At 43.7% G+C, this 17,586-nt stretch overlaps 1 protein-coding gene across 6 annotated transcripts in view; it reads right to left on the minus strand.

Annotated features, from left to right (window-relative positions):
- ARMH3 (armadillo like helical domain containing 3) overlaps nt 1-17,586 on the minus strand; it is a 129,380-nt gene that overhangs the window by 18,342 nt on the left and 93,452 nt on the right. For 5 of the 6 annotated variants that reach the window (XM_054831214.1, XM_054831219.1, XM_054831217.1 and 2 more), the window contains exon 24: nt 16,169-16,247. The exons of the other annotated variant lie outside the window; for it this stretch is intronic. In XM_054831214.1, coding sequence (XP_054687189.1) covers nt 16,169-16,247 — 79 coding nt within the window. The remainder of the gene's footprint in view (nt 1-16,168; nt 16,248-17,586) is intronic. 6 annotated transcript variants of the gene reach the window in all.

Here is a 17,586-nt window from a genome sequence, read left to right on the forward strand (position 1 = left end):
AAAAAGTAGATGCTAACCACCTAGCTCGTGAATTTTTTTTAAATGATCAGGAATCTTGTTAAACTTGGTTTGCACAACATGAATAAATCTAATTAAAGGAAGCAGCAAAGTTAAATATCAATACACTGAAAAACTGGCCACAAACCAAGTGGATGGTGTATATTTAAAGCAAGTCAAAACAATATAGAATATGCCAGAGGAACACCCAGTTAGGACTGGGGGAGGAAGGTACGCCTTTGGAGGGGCAGAGCTTAGAAAGATCAGTTCCACAGCTCCTACTTACATTTGAGCAATTAAATAGTGACAATAGAAGGCCAGCTATTAATTGCACAATGGAAGTGATACAAAGCAATAATTCAGTGGCCTGAGGAGATGCATGAAAAGGCCATGAAAGAGGAAATCCAGAGCTCACCTGTCTAACCGACCACAGGTAGAAAATGAATTTAAGTCCATTCTAACGTGGGGAAAACCAGAACTTCTGAATACAAGCAAGAGGTCTGGGTAGCCAAGAAATCAGATGAGCAAATAACTGTTTGATCATCTGTACTATTTTGCAGTTCTACGATATATTTTCTAAAATAAGGGCATTGTAATTGATATACAAGATTTAAAACATGAGTTGTTACAGACTTACACAGTGACAATGCAGTGCTCCTGCATTATTTTTGTTCTCTAATAATTTCTAATTCTCTATTTGCCTTTCTGACCACTGTTGAGTCTTGAGCCAACATTTCCAGGCTTATCACAGTGACTCCAAGAGTCCTCTCCTGCATGGCAATATCTAGAAGACTTTACTACAGCTTAAAGACTTTAAGAGACTTATAAATTCAGTCTCCAAAAATTCCTTCTAAAGATACAGCCCCAAAGAAATAGATCTATAGTCGATTGGTTAGCTACAAATAGCTGTACCTACAAATAGCTAGAAAAACTGTAGTAGCAGTATGCCAAGGTAGCTAGCTAATAAGGAAAGGTGGGCAGTGCTTGGAAGTTTGCATGACTCAACCCATACAAAAGTTTTAGCTATTGAGGCTTTTGCAAGTCTGGAGTTGGAACAGACAGCTGTAAGTTGCTGGATGATCCTTATAAACAGAAAAACCTGTAATGAAAATGGAAGTTCAGTTGCAAAATGTCTGTTCTAAGGCTGCAGTTCCCAAAGTGGTTTAAGTCAATCTAAGTTCAGGCCACCTAAACACCAGTACAAAGTCTGGAGCTCCCCCTTCAAAGGCACTTATTTCAGAAATAAGGCATTCTAATGTGCAACTGGGAAGTCTCTTCATTCTGGACACAAGCACTGAGGGCGCTGATGACCAGGCACAGTATTGATATCAGGAGTGACTGAGAAGGTAAAAAGGAGCAGAGATGACTGTCCCCTAGATAGTGAGAATGCAGCTGTGCAAGTTAAGTTTATAAGAATTACGACTGTGACTACATTCCTACCAAGACAATAAAATCTGTCCCAACCAAGTGACTCCTCACAAACCCCAGACACACTTTTGGATCCTACTTTAACCTGTATTACACAGCCAGAGGAAAAAGAAAGGACAAAGTCTGTGATGAGGGTAGAAATGAGAGAACCAAATAATTTCTGATGCGACATGCTGAAGGAGTAAAGCTTGTTAACATTTTAATTTGTTAAATTATCCCCTTTTGTGCTGTTGGAATGTGTCGTTCCTTTTGAACTCCATCTGGGCAATGACCAGAGCTGAAACAGAGTGAGACCATTTATGCTTGGAAGCATTCACGGCCAGCATAGAAAATGTCTTTTGCCTGTAAAAACAGAGCTGCTTAAAATTGACTGCTAAGTTAATTCAAAAGGAACATTTAAATGGCTAGTGGGACAGCTGGAAATACAGAGGCTACTATCCAAGATAATCGATAGCAAGTGCAGGCCTGATGAGATGCTAAACTTTGCGGGCTGAGATACTTCTTGACTGAAATAGAGATGTACAAGATAGCTGGCCAGCAGTCAGCAAGGTGAATCCGAGAGGGAGCAGAGACTTGGGCACCGACCACACACAGGTCAGAGATTTCTGAGAAATCAAACAGCCTGCCACTTATCACTGCCCTTCTCAGGAAAAGAAGTCTGCGTGCATTCTTTGAAATAAACACAGAGGCACCAAAAGTTGCTGGCACTCAGTTATTTCTAGTCATTTCTCCTTATACTCAATAGAAGCAATCAGGGCTCAAGATAATAGCTATGTCTCTCAAGAAGGATTCCTGCCACGGTAAAGTGGCATCTTGCAATCCAAAGATATTTGGAGGACAAAAAGGGCTTGTGTGCCTGGGAACTTAGTGTTTATCCCTGCAACATTTGTTCCGTTTATATCCTTAAAGCATCAGACCTACCACCTCTTCAGCACCAGTTTTCTTACAATTCAGATGCTCCCAGCAGCCCCAAAACACCATGGCTGAGAAGAGACTGAAAAGAGGCATCTTACCTCTATGAGATCGATGGTGTTATCTCCACAGAGGTTCGGATGCTGGATGGGCAGGAAGGACATGACACAGAGTGGAGGTGTATTGTTAATGGGCCAGATAAGATTATTGTGTTGGCTGTATGCCCACCACTGACATTCAAGGAAAAGGTGACTTGTGCTGGCACTGGACCCATTCTCTCCAAAGGATGAGGGGAACAAAACTTACACTTCTTTTCCAAAGCACCTTTGGTTGTTGAATCCCAAGTTGAGCTAATCAGCACGCAGAACTGCAAGCTGGAGAACTACTTGTCCACCGTGCATGCCCTCTGAATCAAAAAGCATGCACGCCCTTTGCTGTCGCAGCTCTAAACTGAACCTGCTGGCTATAGAAACAGGATGTATTTGTACACACAGCACTACTGCAGACTTAGGCAAAGACGATGCCACTCTCTTGGGGATAAGGAGTTGAACACCATGGCTTCTGCTTTCTCTCTAAATTTCTCTTGTGCTGTATTCCCAGATAAGTACCTGCAGGATCTGTAATGGAAATATCATGTCCACAGTAATTTCTGCAGTGCTTGGAGGACACCATTGCTCTACAGCCTAAAAATCCCTGTGTGAGGATTTAGAGCTCCCAAGTGCCTCTTGGACATCAAACGTTTTCAAAGCTATTAGCTCTGATGGGTTTTTGAATAAGGCTCAGGGAAGCCACTTGCTCGGTATTGCTCATAAGAAAAAGGTAGCTCTGACCTGGTAGAATAAAAATTACTGAGAAGGAGAAGGAGGAGGAGGAAGAAAGCCCACACAGCCCACGTTCTCTGCAAGCAAGGAAATGAGATTTGATTTACTCCGTGATTCTGAGGTGTGTTCAATTTCAGCTTGAATTTCTACTGAATAAATTCAGCTTGGCTGAGCAACGTCCCCATTAGAGACTGTCCAAAGCAATATAAGATGATCCACACAATGATCTTTGAAGCTGAAGGTTCAAAGCCTTGGTGAGGTGAGCTGGGGTTTTTTTAGCATATTTTTGCATGTGCAACCCACAAACCTGTGTCTTCCAAAAAGCTAGAGGAAGACAATATAAAAAAGCAATTAGATACAGTGCATACACAGCTCCTTACTCTTGCCAATTAATCAATTTATTTATTTAGCTCACTGGTTAAATTTCCTCTTACTACACAGCAGAGAACAACTCTGGGTCTATGTTTTCCATGATTCAAAGGGATTAGGTGACAAGCAGAAGTCACTCACTAAAAGGACTTAAGGGCTTCGGTTCAGGGATTAATAACTCAGCTGCTTTTTCTCCGGATTTTAAAACCACTAATTTGTACTGCATCAGCTTGTAGTTTTATTTGCACAACTATTTTTGTTTTAATGGGAATCTTAAACTCTGCTCTTACCAAAATGGTGCTGCATTGTCCTCCTGATATTACTCTCACATCTAAATTTTTGACTATATTTAAAGAAGATTTTGTGCTTGCTTAGCAAATTTCTTAAGAAACTGCACCTTATACTAATACACACAAGTTTAAGTTCTACTTGACTTTTCCTAACTAACCAGGCATAGCAGTTGAGCAGTCCCCTCAGGAATTCAACACCACTGGAAGGCAGCTTGGGTGGAACCTTTGGACCAGGTCTCTCTGCATCTCCGACTCAGTCTCACATTTCAGAGAAGCTCTCTAAAATCTGGAGTTTGCATGCATTTGACCACACAGTAACACACCTTTAAGGTGGGATAAACCACAAGGGTCCATTCTCACCCTGGGTTCACACAGAATAGTTTGGTACTGCGCTTATCCTGCTGAGAAACCAAGTGACAGAAGTTGAAGGGGGTCACACCTCTGCATTACTCTGCAGAGACTCTGATCTCACAGTTCTGAGAACCATTCACACAGGGAAGTTTCAGTGAAACAGTGCTATAATTTAACCCCAATGCTTCTACCATCTTGGGCTGTATGAATAAAACCTAAAAGCAAGTTTGCAGGTTGAAAAAATTCAAGTACTTTAAAGTTTGGGGGTTTGTTGTAAATCTACAGTAGCCTGAACTGGCCTGCCTCAGGAAAGACTAAATTCCTTCCATATGCCTGTTTAAGGACTGACTTGTGACTGTGCCTAGAGCTTTTGTTTGATGCATTTTTATAAATGGTTATAAGTAGGGCTGTTCACTTGGTTTACTGCTTCTAGACGATAACTGCCAGCTACAATCAACTCGGAGAGAACAGGAGGGCAGGGCTGGCAGCAGCCACAGGATGCATCACAGCAGCAAGTGATGGTTGTGCATTAGGAAAGCTGCCATCGTTCTTCCTTCTCATCTCTCTAAAACACGTCAAGGGCACTAATTAACAGGGTACCCAAGGCACACAAAGGCTACGAAGAAAGACGTCCCCAGTGCCCTGTTAAGGTCCAATCCCAAGATGACTACTGAGGCTTTAGGAGCCTGCTGAACTCTCCCAGTCACGAGTCTCCGAAACCATCTGATATTCAGAAAGAATTCAAAGATCACAAGAGCTGCAGAGCTGAGAAAAGCAGAAAGGAAATAAAGTGACCTACTTTATATTCTGCTATCACATGTTGAAAGAGACAGGATCGTAAAATGCCAGAAGAGGCACATGTAAAGGAATCCTTTCAAATGTGTGCGCTGTCAGCAGCGTGATGGCACACAGCCCCCTCCAGAAGAAACAAGGGCAGGGAATAACTGAATTCAAATACTGTTCCAGAACAACAATTTAATACCCAGAGAGAAGGGAACATACAGGAGGAGCTATAGAGAGTAAGAGAAGCCTGCAATCTGAAATGCCACTTGTCATTACCCTACCAGGCATTAAAACCTCTGCCAGGAAGTGGCACTTAGCATTGGAATGATCTGATTGCCTTTTCCTAGAGCAAGTGACAGAGGAGAGGTGTGATCTTAAGTATTTGTAGATACTTCTGCAGCATCTGTTCCTAAACATCTTCCTGACTTAGTATCAAGAGGCAGAGCAGAAGAATCTGCAGCCACCTGTGAGCACCTGGGTACCACTATGTAAGATGGTCTAGTGGAGGGTGTCCCTGCCCATGGCAGGGGGGTTGGAACTAAATGATCTTTGAGGTCCCTTCCAACCCAAACCATTCTATGATTCTAAGATTACTGGAGATAGGGTTAACGCTCCAGAGTCTGCATTCACCTTTTAAACCACAACCTTGTTGAGAGCTGGAAAATAAGGCCTTTTTTTGTGAGAGTTCTGGCACATGATTTTTCTTCGTTTTTTTAAAGGGGAATGCTATCAGATAAAATCCTCTCACTCCCCAGATTTGACTTCTGAAATTTTTGCATCTTTTGGTTTTTAAACAAAGATCAGGATCAAACCAACTGCCCATTTTTCTTTAAGCATTTTAACCTGAGCTTTTCCAAACTCACCACAGAAAAAGCTCTCCCTGACATATGTAAGCTGAGGTCACACCAAGTTATGATCTCATGTACAAAAAGCATGGCAGCTTCAATCCAGGTCTCCCAGACAGTTGCCTCCATCTTCAAACTATGCTTTGCTCAAGTGAAGGGTTTCTGGGTGAAGATGAGGGACCAGGCTATGTCTCCAGCTAACAGCAGACCTGAGAGAGGACCACAAGTTTCTGGTTCAACTAACCAACTGACTGATGAGCGACTGGGACAGGAGTGGTCAGCGGTCCCAGTACAGCGACCGACTTCTTTATGCCAAGACGTTTACTACGACATTAATTGCCCAGCCCTACCATCACTAAGTCCTAGTTCTGAAACAATAACATATTAAAAAAATGACAGATGCACTTTAGGACTCAAGCAGTCCTGGAATATTATCCCTCTGGGCACTACTGAGGGTGGAAAGCTCAGCAAGAACTGGATGATGTGGGAAACTGTCATCAGCTGGAGAAATTAAGTGCAGATCATGTTAATATTCTCCTCAGCAAAAAGCGTGTCATGCTCAGGTGTCTGCAAAGAAGGCTGAGATGAGGCATTACAGTAGCTTTCTTTTTATTCTTCTGAGAAGGGGAGTTTAGCCCAGCAACAAACCTAAGTTTCCTTTCTATGCCTACAAAGCGACTTGTAGGTGGTACTGTAATTAAATAGGTCCATCACTTAAAATAGAAAAGCACATCTTTATAGCTGAGGTGAGAACTAAGAGTCTGTAGTGAGATGCTTCCATCAAGTCGTTGGTTTTCAGGAGCATTAACGACAGGGTAGAAAATTCCCAGCAAAGCAGCCTGGATGCAAAAACCAACAGTCAGTCAGGAAGTTTAAGTTCCAGGATGACTACCTTGGCTCCCTCACAAGTGCACGTTTCTGTTTCTATCAGCTGGAGGATTTCTCCTGCCCTAGTGTTTCAAGACGTTCAATAAAAAGAGCACTTCTTGCAAACAAAACACAGCCTTAAAATGTCTATACTGTAGCTCACAGGTACCTTTTTTAAGAAATGAAAGGGACAAAAAAAAACCCCAAAACCCCCGCAGATACCGTCACATGAAGCTCCATCTAGATCCACGCTCCGTGTTACATCCCGTTACATAAAATCACTGATAAACCTTAGGGTGACAGTAACAGCTAACATTTCATGCAAGTTGGACAGATGCCCGACTCCAGCAAACCACCAACATGACACAGCTGAGCAAAGGCTAATATCTAGGTTTGGGGAGGAGTATATGTATTTCTAGTGCAGAAGAGGACTGGAAAGGGAGACTCAGTTGCTAGCCAGCTGGGTGCACTCTGCCTTCAAACATTTGGAAGAACTGCTGGCAGAATGAGAGACATCTCAGGGTGGGCTCTGTGTGACCTCTATACTCACATATGGATTGATTCGTTCTGAGTTCGGAACATTAATTTTCACAGAATTAGGAGAAGGCTGCAAAGGACAATGCAATGCCTAAGTGAAAAGACCAGTGTCTTACTTGCAGGAAGAAAAAATTATTTGCTTCCCAGATGTTGCTGAAGAAATATAACCAGAGGGGAGTTGATAACAGTGCCCAGAGAAACAAATTCTCACAGTATCACCATGATCCTATTCTTTCAAAAACAAATCCAGTCTGCTGAATTACAACTGCTGAGAAGAATTCACTTGGGAAACCAAGATGGGTTTTGTGCACAAATAAGCTGTAAGCGCAGTATTTCATTAGTGGGGTTCTGCACACAGTAAGACTTAGTGGCAAAGCTTCCAGCTAGGAGGCTAAGGCATATGGCAGGGGCTACTAGAAACAATGCCCGTTCCCCAAATGTTAAGGATGTATCAGAAGATTTTTCCATACTTATTCTCTTACTGCCAGAGGTCATCCTAACTAACCTGTGTTTTCATGGAAGAGAAAAGCTTCCAGTTTAGTTCGATGCAACTGTGACACACCACTTAACATTGATGTAAGTGATGGTTGCTGGATCACATCAGCTTATTTCAGAAACACTAGGTACTTTCAGACAATGGTCCAGGCCAATTTATCAGCTTATTGTCTGAGAGGCTGGAATATACTTTTCCTGTTGGCAGTTCTTGCTGTGAAGCAGTTAATGATGGAGAACATAAATCCGTGGTTTGGAAAAAGTGAAAGAGGAACTCCTACAAACAGGTGCTCAGGTGAAAGCAAACACAGGGCTATGAATTAATATCCTTCCACAGGCCTACACTCATGCAGCACGTGCTGGCAGCAATACTTTGCTCCCCAGGAGCTTATTTGTGCCTTAACTGAGACATGGGGGAATCCAAGTGCCCTCTAAGGCAGTGGAATCGATTTACAGCCCCTGGCACTTGGCTGATGCAGAACCACCTTCCCCAGTTCCATCCCTCTGGACATCACATCCATCCCCCCACTTGCTGTCTTTGAATGACACATCTTAGCTCCCCGAGCAATCCCACTGCCTGCCTCAGATCACCCATGAAGACAGGAAGAGCGACACGCATCAGGGATGCCGCCTTCTCCTCTATTAAAAGGTTTGCCTTTGAGCTCCCTACTGCGGACAAGAAATTTGAACTTACTGTCTTAACATCCAAATGCCAAGTGTTAGAGAGCCAAAAAAACCAATCTTCCAGCTGAGTGGAGCTCTGTTCAGGTGCGGCACCTTTTGGCTCAGCAGCATATACCCTTCTGCTCTGGGAGGCGTGGAGACTGCAAAGCTCAATTTGCTTCCCACTTTGAAATCAGAGCAATGACCCAATTTGTCACTTTTGGGAAACAGCTGCAGCTCCAGCTAGAGGATCCAGAGGAGGAAGGCAGAAAAACATCATCTGTTACAGCAGGATACTACCAGAGAGAAGGAAGAGTAGCAGCCTCTAAAGGCAGGAGTTTTATCCTAAAGAAGCCCCACAATGAGCATGGCTGGCAGCCACTGCAAAGCCTGTCCCCTTTTGCAAGAGGAGAATTTGACTCCAGGAAGGGTTACTCACAGCTACCTCACTGTCTGTAACAGGCACCGCAGGCTACAGCCTGTCTGCTTTTAGGACTCCCAAGCAGAGAGATGACTGAGTGTAAGGAAGCTTAGGGTGGAGCTCAGGACTACAGCAACAAAGTATAGTGCTATAAATCCAGTTTTACAGAGGACGATGAAAGAAGTTTGCACGGTATCTATATGCATTATGCACCTGGCAACAGCCAGCGTCTATTGTTCCTGTTTCACAAGGGATTAAAAAACCTTCTCAGTCTGAAGTTTTACAAAATGCAAATTGAATTGTGCGCTCACACAAGCCAGCCGTTGACAGCTCCTCCTTTAATCGTAGATGTGCAAAATTGTAATTTAATCTTTATAAATGCAGACTGTTTTGATCGTTCTGTTGCAATCCTCTGCGGAGCTTTCCCTATCCTATACAGGCGCTTAGCAGTGACGGCAATCCGTTACATCGCCTTCCGCTTCCACAGCCGCCTTCCCCAGCAGATCGCACAGCACTTCAAACGCTGCCTGGCTCCCCAAGGGCTCCACACCGGCTGCCCTCTCACTCAGGAGGACACAGGGCTCAAGGTTTGCTCGAGGCAGCACAGTGAAAACTAGGAAGGAGTTCAGACCCCAGCCTGCAGCCCCTTCCTCTAGCTAACTAACCCTGGAAAAGGGGCTGTGGATAAGTATCACATATAAAACCAACCTACCAGGCATCTGGGAAGCGTTTTACGAAACACATTCACCAGGAGTGCAGGACAAGCACTGGAACTACAGCAACATCAGCCTGTCTCCACAGAGTGGGCTGGGAGCTTATTACAAAGTTAAATCTATGGCTCTTGCTCAGCACGGTCCCAGTTGTGATTCAGGCTGGGCTCATAACTCACATCCCCGAGTGCTGCCTCTGCAGCCCCAGCACAAAAACTTACCTACCTCCAGAAGACTTTACCCTGCTGCAGCCAGCAGCGAGTAGCAGCTCTGGAAGGCAGCTCCTCCAAAACATGCCCCCAACATTCAGTGGTCACCTACACTACAGCAGTTTTCAGGCCCTTATCAGTCCCTGCGGTACTAGTGACAGCCAGGCCAGGATATGAAAACAGCCGTGAGAATTAAAGGCAAGCCTTGCTTTGAAGTTTAATGGACTTATTTTGTTACCAGTTTGTAGTCTGAGGCAGCTCCTAATTTGCCCAAGAGGACAGCTGACAGAAGTGGTAGGAAGCAAGCCAAGGGGTGGAAAGACTCCTCTGCTCCGGGAGCAGTCAAGGCGATGCAGGGTCACGCTGCCTCTGAGAGGCACTGAGCAGCTCACTGCCACTACCCGTAACAGCAGGATGCCAGGGCATCTTTGTGTCGAGCCTGGAGGAAGGGAATCGAAGGGTTTCTCCCATTTCTTATTGGGATTTCTGGGACTGAATTAGGAATAGGGTTACATCTCTCGAGCAGTAGGTGTTTTTAAAAACAAAGCCCTTCTTTTGTCCCTCTAACAGCCTACCACGTGTTGTCCATCCCCCTCTCCAATGACGCACAGTTTATTGCATGCTGCATGTTAATAAAAGGCACTACACAGCACAAAGTCACTGCTCCAAAGCTCACCTCCAGCTTCAAATCTCCTTGCAGCAAAGCTGATCAGTCCTTGAAGCCTCTTCAGACCCATTCAGTCTGGCACACTGCATAAAGCAGTCTGAGGCATTAGTAAATTGCAGGGATATTTTTCTAGTAAACAAAAAAACCCAAAACAAAACAAGAGAAAGATATCTAAAGCAGAAAACCCCACATCAGCTAGGCAAACTGGCCATTTTCCAACTCCAGAAGACTTTTCATATAGACCCTTTTAAATCTGGATTCCAATTTCACCTAGTGCAGCTCAGCTTTTTCTATTTAAACAATAAAATTTGTTTCAAGCCATTAATCATAAGTAGGTGTCTGTAAAGAGACCATGAAACCCAACATCCCTGCCTCATTTGCAAAGATGTGATGACTTCAAATTAGGGCTTCGCCTTGGTGACCCCTTAGCTGGAGTTTCACATTCCTACTACTGTGTGCAACATGGCACTAGCAAACTTAATACTTTCTGCCCTAAAGCTCACTGCATTTCCGAAGTGGAGTAGCATTATGCCAAAACCATTTAAAAGTATTTCTGAAGCCCTCACAACACGTTATATTAATGTAAGAGATTAGGGGGATTTATTGTAGTAGTACCTAGCACTGATGGTACTCGGCATTTTAAAAATATCAAACGCGCACATGCCAGCAAGCTTTTAACTCCTAACGCCACTGCCAGCAGTGCCAAAGAACGAGGTGGTGTGTATCTGCCAGTGGTTTTGCTGCTAGTTACAGAAACCAGAACAAGCTGAATAAACTATGACATCAGTGGCTGAGAGTTAGAAAACTTTAGGGCATCTAAAACCAACTGCATCCTTTTGCGATTTTCTGCACAAGTCAGTGGTGGAGGGTCCCTGAGCTGCACTTTGGATTAGTCCCTGGAAGCCCCATCAGGTAACAAAAGGCCACATAGATTGTGGGGGGTGGAGAGGAGCACTCAACATTTGGAGTATGACCTCAAGGAAAGCGAAATGGCTTTTTGAGATTGCCTGACCAAACTGGATCACAGTTACCTGAGTTATAAAGGTATTACAATGTGGAACAACCCAAGTATTATGCTCATTTGTCACAACTTCAAAAGTGATACAGTTGTCCTGTTTTTCCATTGCTATCTGTTCTGGCTCCCAGCACTCTCCATCTCCAGTTACCAGACTAAGACACACAGTACAGGTGTTCACAACAGTCCTTCACACTGAACTTTATGCCACCTCCAAACCGGAGGTCCCTACTGTTCCTACTGTGGCTGGGAAGAAAGAGAAGCTTCTATTAGGAAAAGCACATCGATGTTCCTGACTGGCAAGCATCATTAGCCCTACGTGTCTGCCATCTCAATTTTAAGACCCTTAGAGAGGAAATCACAGAGAGAACAAGTGCCAAAGAGAAAATGAGACCTTAGTGAGCAATTTTGCTAACTGGCTGTCCTGGTTTCAGCAGGGATAGAGTTAATTTTCTTCCTAGCAGCAGGTATAATGCTGCATTTTGGATTTAGGATGACAATAATGTTGATAACACACTGATGTTTTTAGTTGTTGCCAAGCAGTCAAGGACTTTTCAGCTTCTTACTGCCCTGCCAATGAGAAGGCGGGGGACACCCAAGAAGCTGGGAGGGGACACAGCCAGGGCAGCTGACTCCAAATGGCCACAAGGATATTCCATACCATATGCGGTCATGCTCCATATATAATGGGGGGGGGTGTGTGTATGCATGTAACTAGCTGAGCATTGGCTTTGGGTGATGAGAAATTTTGCTGTTCATCACTTGTTTTGTATATTCTTTTATCGTCATCATATTATCTTCCTTTTCTGTCCTATTAAACTGTCTTTATCTCAACCTACACGTATTACTTTTTTCTTTTTCCTTTTTGATTCTCTCCCCCATCCAGTGGGGGATATGTGAGCAATAAGCTGTGTGGTTGTTTTAGCTGCCAGCCGGGTTAAACCACAACACTGGCACAAGACTTGCTTGGCATGTGAGGCAGCGCAAGACGTTCCTGCTCAGAGGAGATTTCACCAAAAGTACTGCGTTCCTCTCTCTTTAGCCTCTCTAGAATAATTGTGCTACATCACCATCAGGCAGAGAGCTGCGTTCTTACAAACAGCTGCTTTTTCACACCCAGAAAAAGCAGATGTGAGACCCCATCCAGATCGCTCATGGCCTGTGTTTTCAGTCTTTCTCTTTGTCTGTGTTTGCCCTTCTGGAGCAACTCTTGTGTTGCTGTTTTCTCACTGCCTTGACCCTGTTCTCTGCAACTGCTTCTGCTAGAAAACATGTTGGGAGCTTCTCAGATCAGATACGGCACAGAGAAAGTCTACTGCCTCCAGTGTATTAAGTACAAGGCAGTCCAGTCATCTGGAGAGCAAAGATAAGTCCATGAATTCATTTCACAGAAGGCTATTTTGCCCTTTGACTTGAGAAGGGACCCAAATATCTTTGAAGACATGGGAATAATCACTTGCATGGAAGAGCTAAAACTACATTGGCAGTCAACGGCCAACCCTGTCTTTTTGACTGTGCAGCATCTTTCAATTCCTTGAAGGACATGCAGGCAGGAGCCAAACATGTTGAGAGGGAAAATACCACAAAACCACAAATTCACACTGAAGTCAGGTTTAACAAATTAGCAAGTGAGGGAAGATGCCAATAACTGACGAAGATGTTTCCTGTTTCATGATAAGGAACTACAGCAAGGTCAAAATAGCTAACGACTAGGAAGGATTATGAGTTTGCTTTGGCAAGTACACTCTTTGCAGGATGGCACTGGCGAGGATCACATGGTGCTGACAGACTGAGGTGGCTCATCGTCAAATCCCTGGCATTTGCTTGCCCTTGGGAATCTCCCACTCTTTGCTCAAGAGAATATGGAAAGAAAAAGGTCTCTTCCCAGTATTTCTGATCTGAATACTGGATAAACTCCACAACAGTCAGCAAAACAGTACCATTAAGTCTTGTGAAGATACCTGCCTAGAGCACAGATCCGTATATTCAAACTACGGTTCCTGGAGATCCTTAGGGCTGAAGATGTACAGTGCTATTAACAGTCTATCCTTAAAACAATCCCATGTCCATCATTTTCAAGGGCCTACAAATCCCCTCAGCATGTAATAATGTTAACATTAATGCTAATAAATAAAAAAGGAGAAAGCACTGAAATGACAGACTGAGAATGGTAATAAATGGACATTAGTGATTAATAAGGTAATAAAGCCTTCAATAGGATTAGAAAAAAGAAAAAGATAGAGCAAAATCTCTTTCAGCTGACTACTTAGCTACTTTTAAGGATATTAAAAATAAAAATTAAAAAAAATAAAAATCTAAGACACGAACAGGGTGCCAGAACAGTCAGGGAGCGGCATAGCAAGTTTGACACAGGCTGAAGTAGAGTCTGCAAGCTGTGTAGGTTCAAGTGAATTGAAGCCACTCAGAGCAGCTGGAAATTCCCCTTCACGTAGAGCTATGTCAAAGCCATGCCTGCCTGATTAATATGAGATTCTGAGATACCATAGAGGAGTATGAGCAGCCATATGAGAATGTGGCCAAAGGCAAGTATCTGTGAAAGAAAGCTTCATTAAAATAAAAGTTTGATCTAAATATTGTAAAAATAAATGTTCCCAGTTAAGAACTACGTCTCCTGAAACTATTGAAATAACTCAAAAGACAGAATGACCAGTCCCAAACATAGTATCTGTGTGTGGATACGCACGTTAAATGCCAGCATTGAGTATTTCAATGTGGTATACTTCAAAAAACAGGGCTAGAAAGGGAGATGGACTTTCTGTAGAAAATATTTATGGAGAGAAGAGAGAAGGGAAATTAAGTGAACACACATGTAAAAACAAAAGGTATAGCTGGAAAGAGAAAAAAAAAAAGAGATGCTGCAGCAGCCAAAAGGCAAGTCTGACCCCCCAGCCCATGCTGAACAACTAACACAGAATGAAAAAACCAAATTCTGTTCCCTCACAAAAGCCAGGCCCTGGCCTTGATGTTGACCATCTACCATTACCTCTCATGGGCTTACACACGGGACAGCTACTGATGGAGGGGAAACCACACAGACCTGAGCTCACTGACTAATTGAAAGTGGAGGCAAGAAGTCTCCATCTCTCTCCTCCTCGTGCAGTAAATTGCAGAGCACTGACTAAACATCTTCACTGCGACCACACAGTCCCTCCCTACAGCAACATCTCTGTTGTTTCTCTGCAGTTCACTAGGGCCTATTATTGCTTTGCTTTGTTTGATGTTCTCCCTATGTTGAGGGAAAGCATGAAGGCAGAAAAGAAAAAAAAGAGAAATCTGTCTTTCAACTTCCTAATCATCTTCCTCAAAATGCTCCATTCATCAGTATTGATTTTATTATCTGCCTGCTGCTAGAGATTTTATTTAAAGAATAACACACAAGGAAGAAAGGATTTAACCTGACCTCCCTGAACTGCTGGGGGGATGAATACTACACAGAGCTGACAGTGAAAAGCTCGGTTCCTTTCTCAGACTAACATAAGCACTATGCAAAATTCACCTCTATCCCAGCCCCCAGTTTTAAATTGGGCTATCAAAGGCTTTTCTTTTTTTTAGCGGCCTGGGTGGATGCAATCAGTGTATCATCAATGAATGAGGATTGATAACATGAACTATCGCAAAGCATAGCTGTGGGTACAGTGACTCTCAGAGGCAGAACAATACAGAAAAATTGAGTAAACTAAAACCAGTGTTCTTCTAGCCAGCTATATCAAGACAAGAATAAAAAGCAGTAGGGTTCACATTTTTTTCCCCACTGCACTAGTACAGCACTCAATCTGAGACTTTGGGGTGTTACATATTACAGACTAAGCAGGATAATAAATGAAAAAAGTTAGTGAGAAGCATGGAAGGGTATCATCAAGTAATGAGTAAAAATATCATGGACAGAAAGAGAAATGAATTGCAGAGCAAGATACAGTCAGGACCCTTTAAACAGGCACAAGCATGGGATCCCATCCAATGGAAGAAGCACTCCAAGGTGACTCAAATGAGATGTGTCCTAGACTGCATACAGAATTTCTTCTCCGGAAGGTCCAGAGCAGCTGTATCTGGGATGATCCCCCCAGCTCACATGGCAGCTCTGGATTTTGTCCACTCCTCCACAGTAATTTACCTCTCCAAGAGTGATTAACATATAATCCCAATATTTTATTTTGGGAAATAGGCCATCTCTTCCCTTCCTGAGACCACACACAGTAGTCCATTTTCAAAAAACCACATATATGCACTTATGCAATACAAGCAGGACACGAAGAGAGCAAACCAGGCCAAATTAAGGAAGGGAAACCTAACCTTATCACCCTCTTTACTAAAAACCTTCTCTTTTCAAAATCTAAACCAACTGAATTCAATTACCCTAGAAAATTTCTACAAACTGTTGTCTGAGTTCTAATTCCCCAACATCACAGAAAATAAAGCTATGCCCAACAGTTCTCCAGTAATTAGATTCACTGCCAAAAACTTCCTGCCCCATTCTAAATACCAGCATCCTCACAGTCCCCAGCCACACTTGCTGACAATGCCGCATATTTTCATCATTCGTACCCATCCTTCCGTATTTGCTGGACCAAGAGGTCTGCATGCGATGGTAAAGTTGTCTAAAGCCAGCCTTGTTTCTCTTCCCCTCATCCACAACTGAACAAGGAACACGAAAGTCCTGCCTTCACCCCTCATATTGCTGCAACATCATCAGTCCCTCTGAGCACAAGGTACTCCCAAACACCTACATTCCAGAAGTCAACATGTAAAAAGGTCATCGCACGCTTGGCTTACCTGATCCTCGGAGAGCTGCGATATGTGATTCACTGCAGCGTAAGACTCTATCTTCGGGTTGAAGTGATTGATGATGGCTCTGAAACAAAGGAGGGAAATCTTCAGAGGTCTCAGGGATGCGGCAGAAATTCCCTGCCAACCTGAGTCAGTGCACATGGAGCCACAGTTCTGCAAGAAGTGGTTCCTCCCTCACCGCACCGTATTGCTTGCTCTGCCAAAGGTACACTCCCTGCAGAGAGGCCAATGCAGATCCTGTCACAGGCTCACTGGAAATTGCAAGCACAGGCATTGCCCTATGCGTGGGTGCATTTGTCCCAGCAGATACAGGGCTGCGCTCGCTGCCTTGCTGGGAACAGGCTGCAAATCACTCAGTGTTCCAGTAGAGACACAGCAAATCTGGCCATCACTGCCTCATCCTGCTGAGGAACCGCATCTCCTCATCCCTTCCAAAATCATTATTGCCTGACATTTTGCCCTGTAGAACTTTGTTGCCTGATGTGTTGAAGCTGATGGTTTATTGCTTTGGATCTCCACTATGCTTAAAATGTTGTAGTTGGCTCTTACTTGTAGTCATCCATCACTGCAGCCACTACTGTGACTTCTTCCCATAATGACTTGAGTCCTCAGCCCCAATTTAGATCATTAGAGACAACTTATGCCAGTGTCCCAAACATGGCAGCAGAAACACTGATCAATCCTACTTCTCTGCTTCATTTCTCTCACTGCCTGCACCAACATATTCCCCTTCCCTTCTAGGTGGATCTAGAGGCAAATGTGAGAAACCTAAAATTGAAAGTAAAATAATAATTAGGGGAAAAAAAATCAAATCAAATTGCAGCTGGAACATTTCCTCAGCCTCTCCTCTGCTGGTCAGGTACAGCTGAGAAGACAAATGGCAAGACAGTAAAGTCTCCCCAGGCTAGGGTTTGCAACTGGTCTAGTTGGGATCTTACTCATGAGACCCACTGCTGAGGTAAACACTCACGATGGGAACAGCCCATGTCAGTGCTCAGCACAGATGTGTGCTGACAGTGCCGAGAGAACACTTGCTTGGCCAAATTACACCGCAGCAGCAGTCAGGGCTTTCACTCTCATATTCATCAGCACGAAAATTCACTCCAGCTCCCTCCGCTGCACTAACGGGTTCCCTCCTCCCCACACCTCCCCCTGCAGAAGAGCATTCTGCTACTTTCTCCAGACTTCATCACAGCTAAGAGCTGGTGCCTGAGCCCAGGAATAAGTGATATTAAGTGGTGCCAATCAGAGCTGTTGGAAAGAAAACCCACCTGGAAGCAACCTTACTTCTTTAAATACACAGCTAAAGAGTAACAGTGCAGAGGGAGTGGGGAACGGGAGAAGAGTTTAAAAAAAAAAAAAAAAAAAACAACAACAACAAAAAACAACCTCCCAAACAATCT

The sequence above is a fragment of the Grus americana genome, chromosome 7, assembly GCF_028858705.1.
Source record: "Grus americana isolate bGruAme1 chromosome 7, bGruAme1.mat, whole genome shotgun sequence".
Classification (NCBI taxonomy): Eukaryota; Metazoa; Chordata; class Aves; order Gruiformes; family Gruidae; genus Grus; species Grus americana.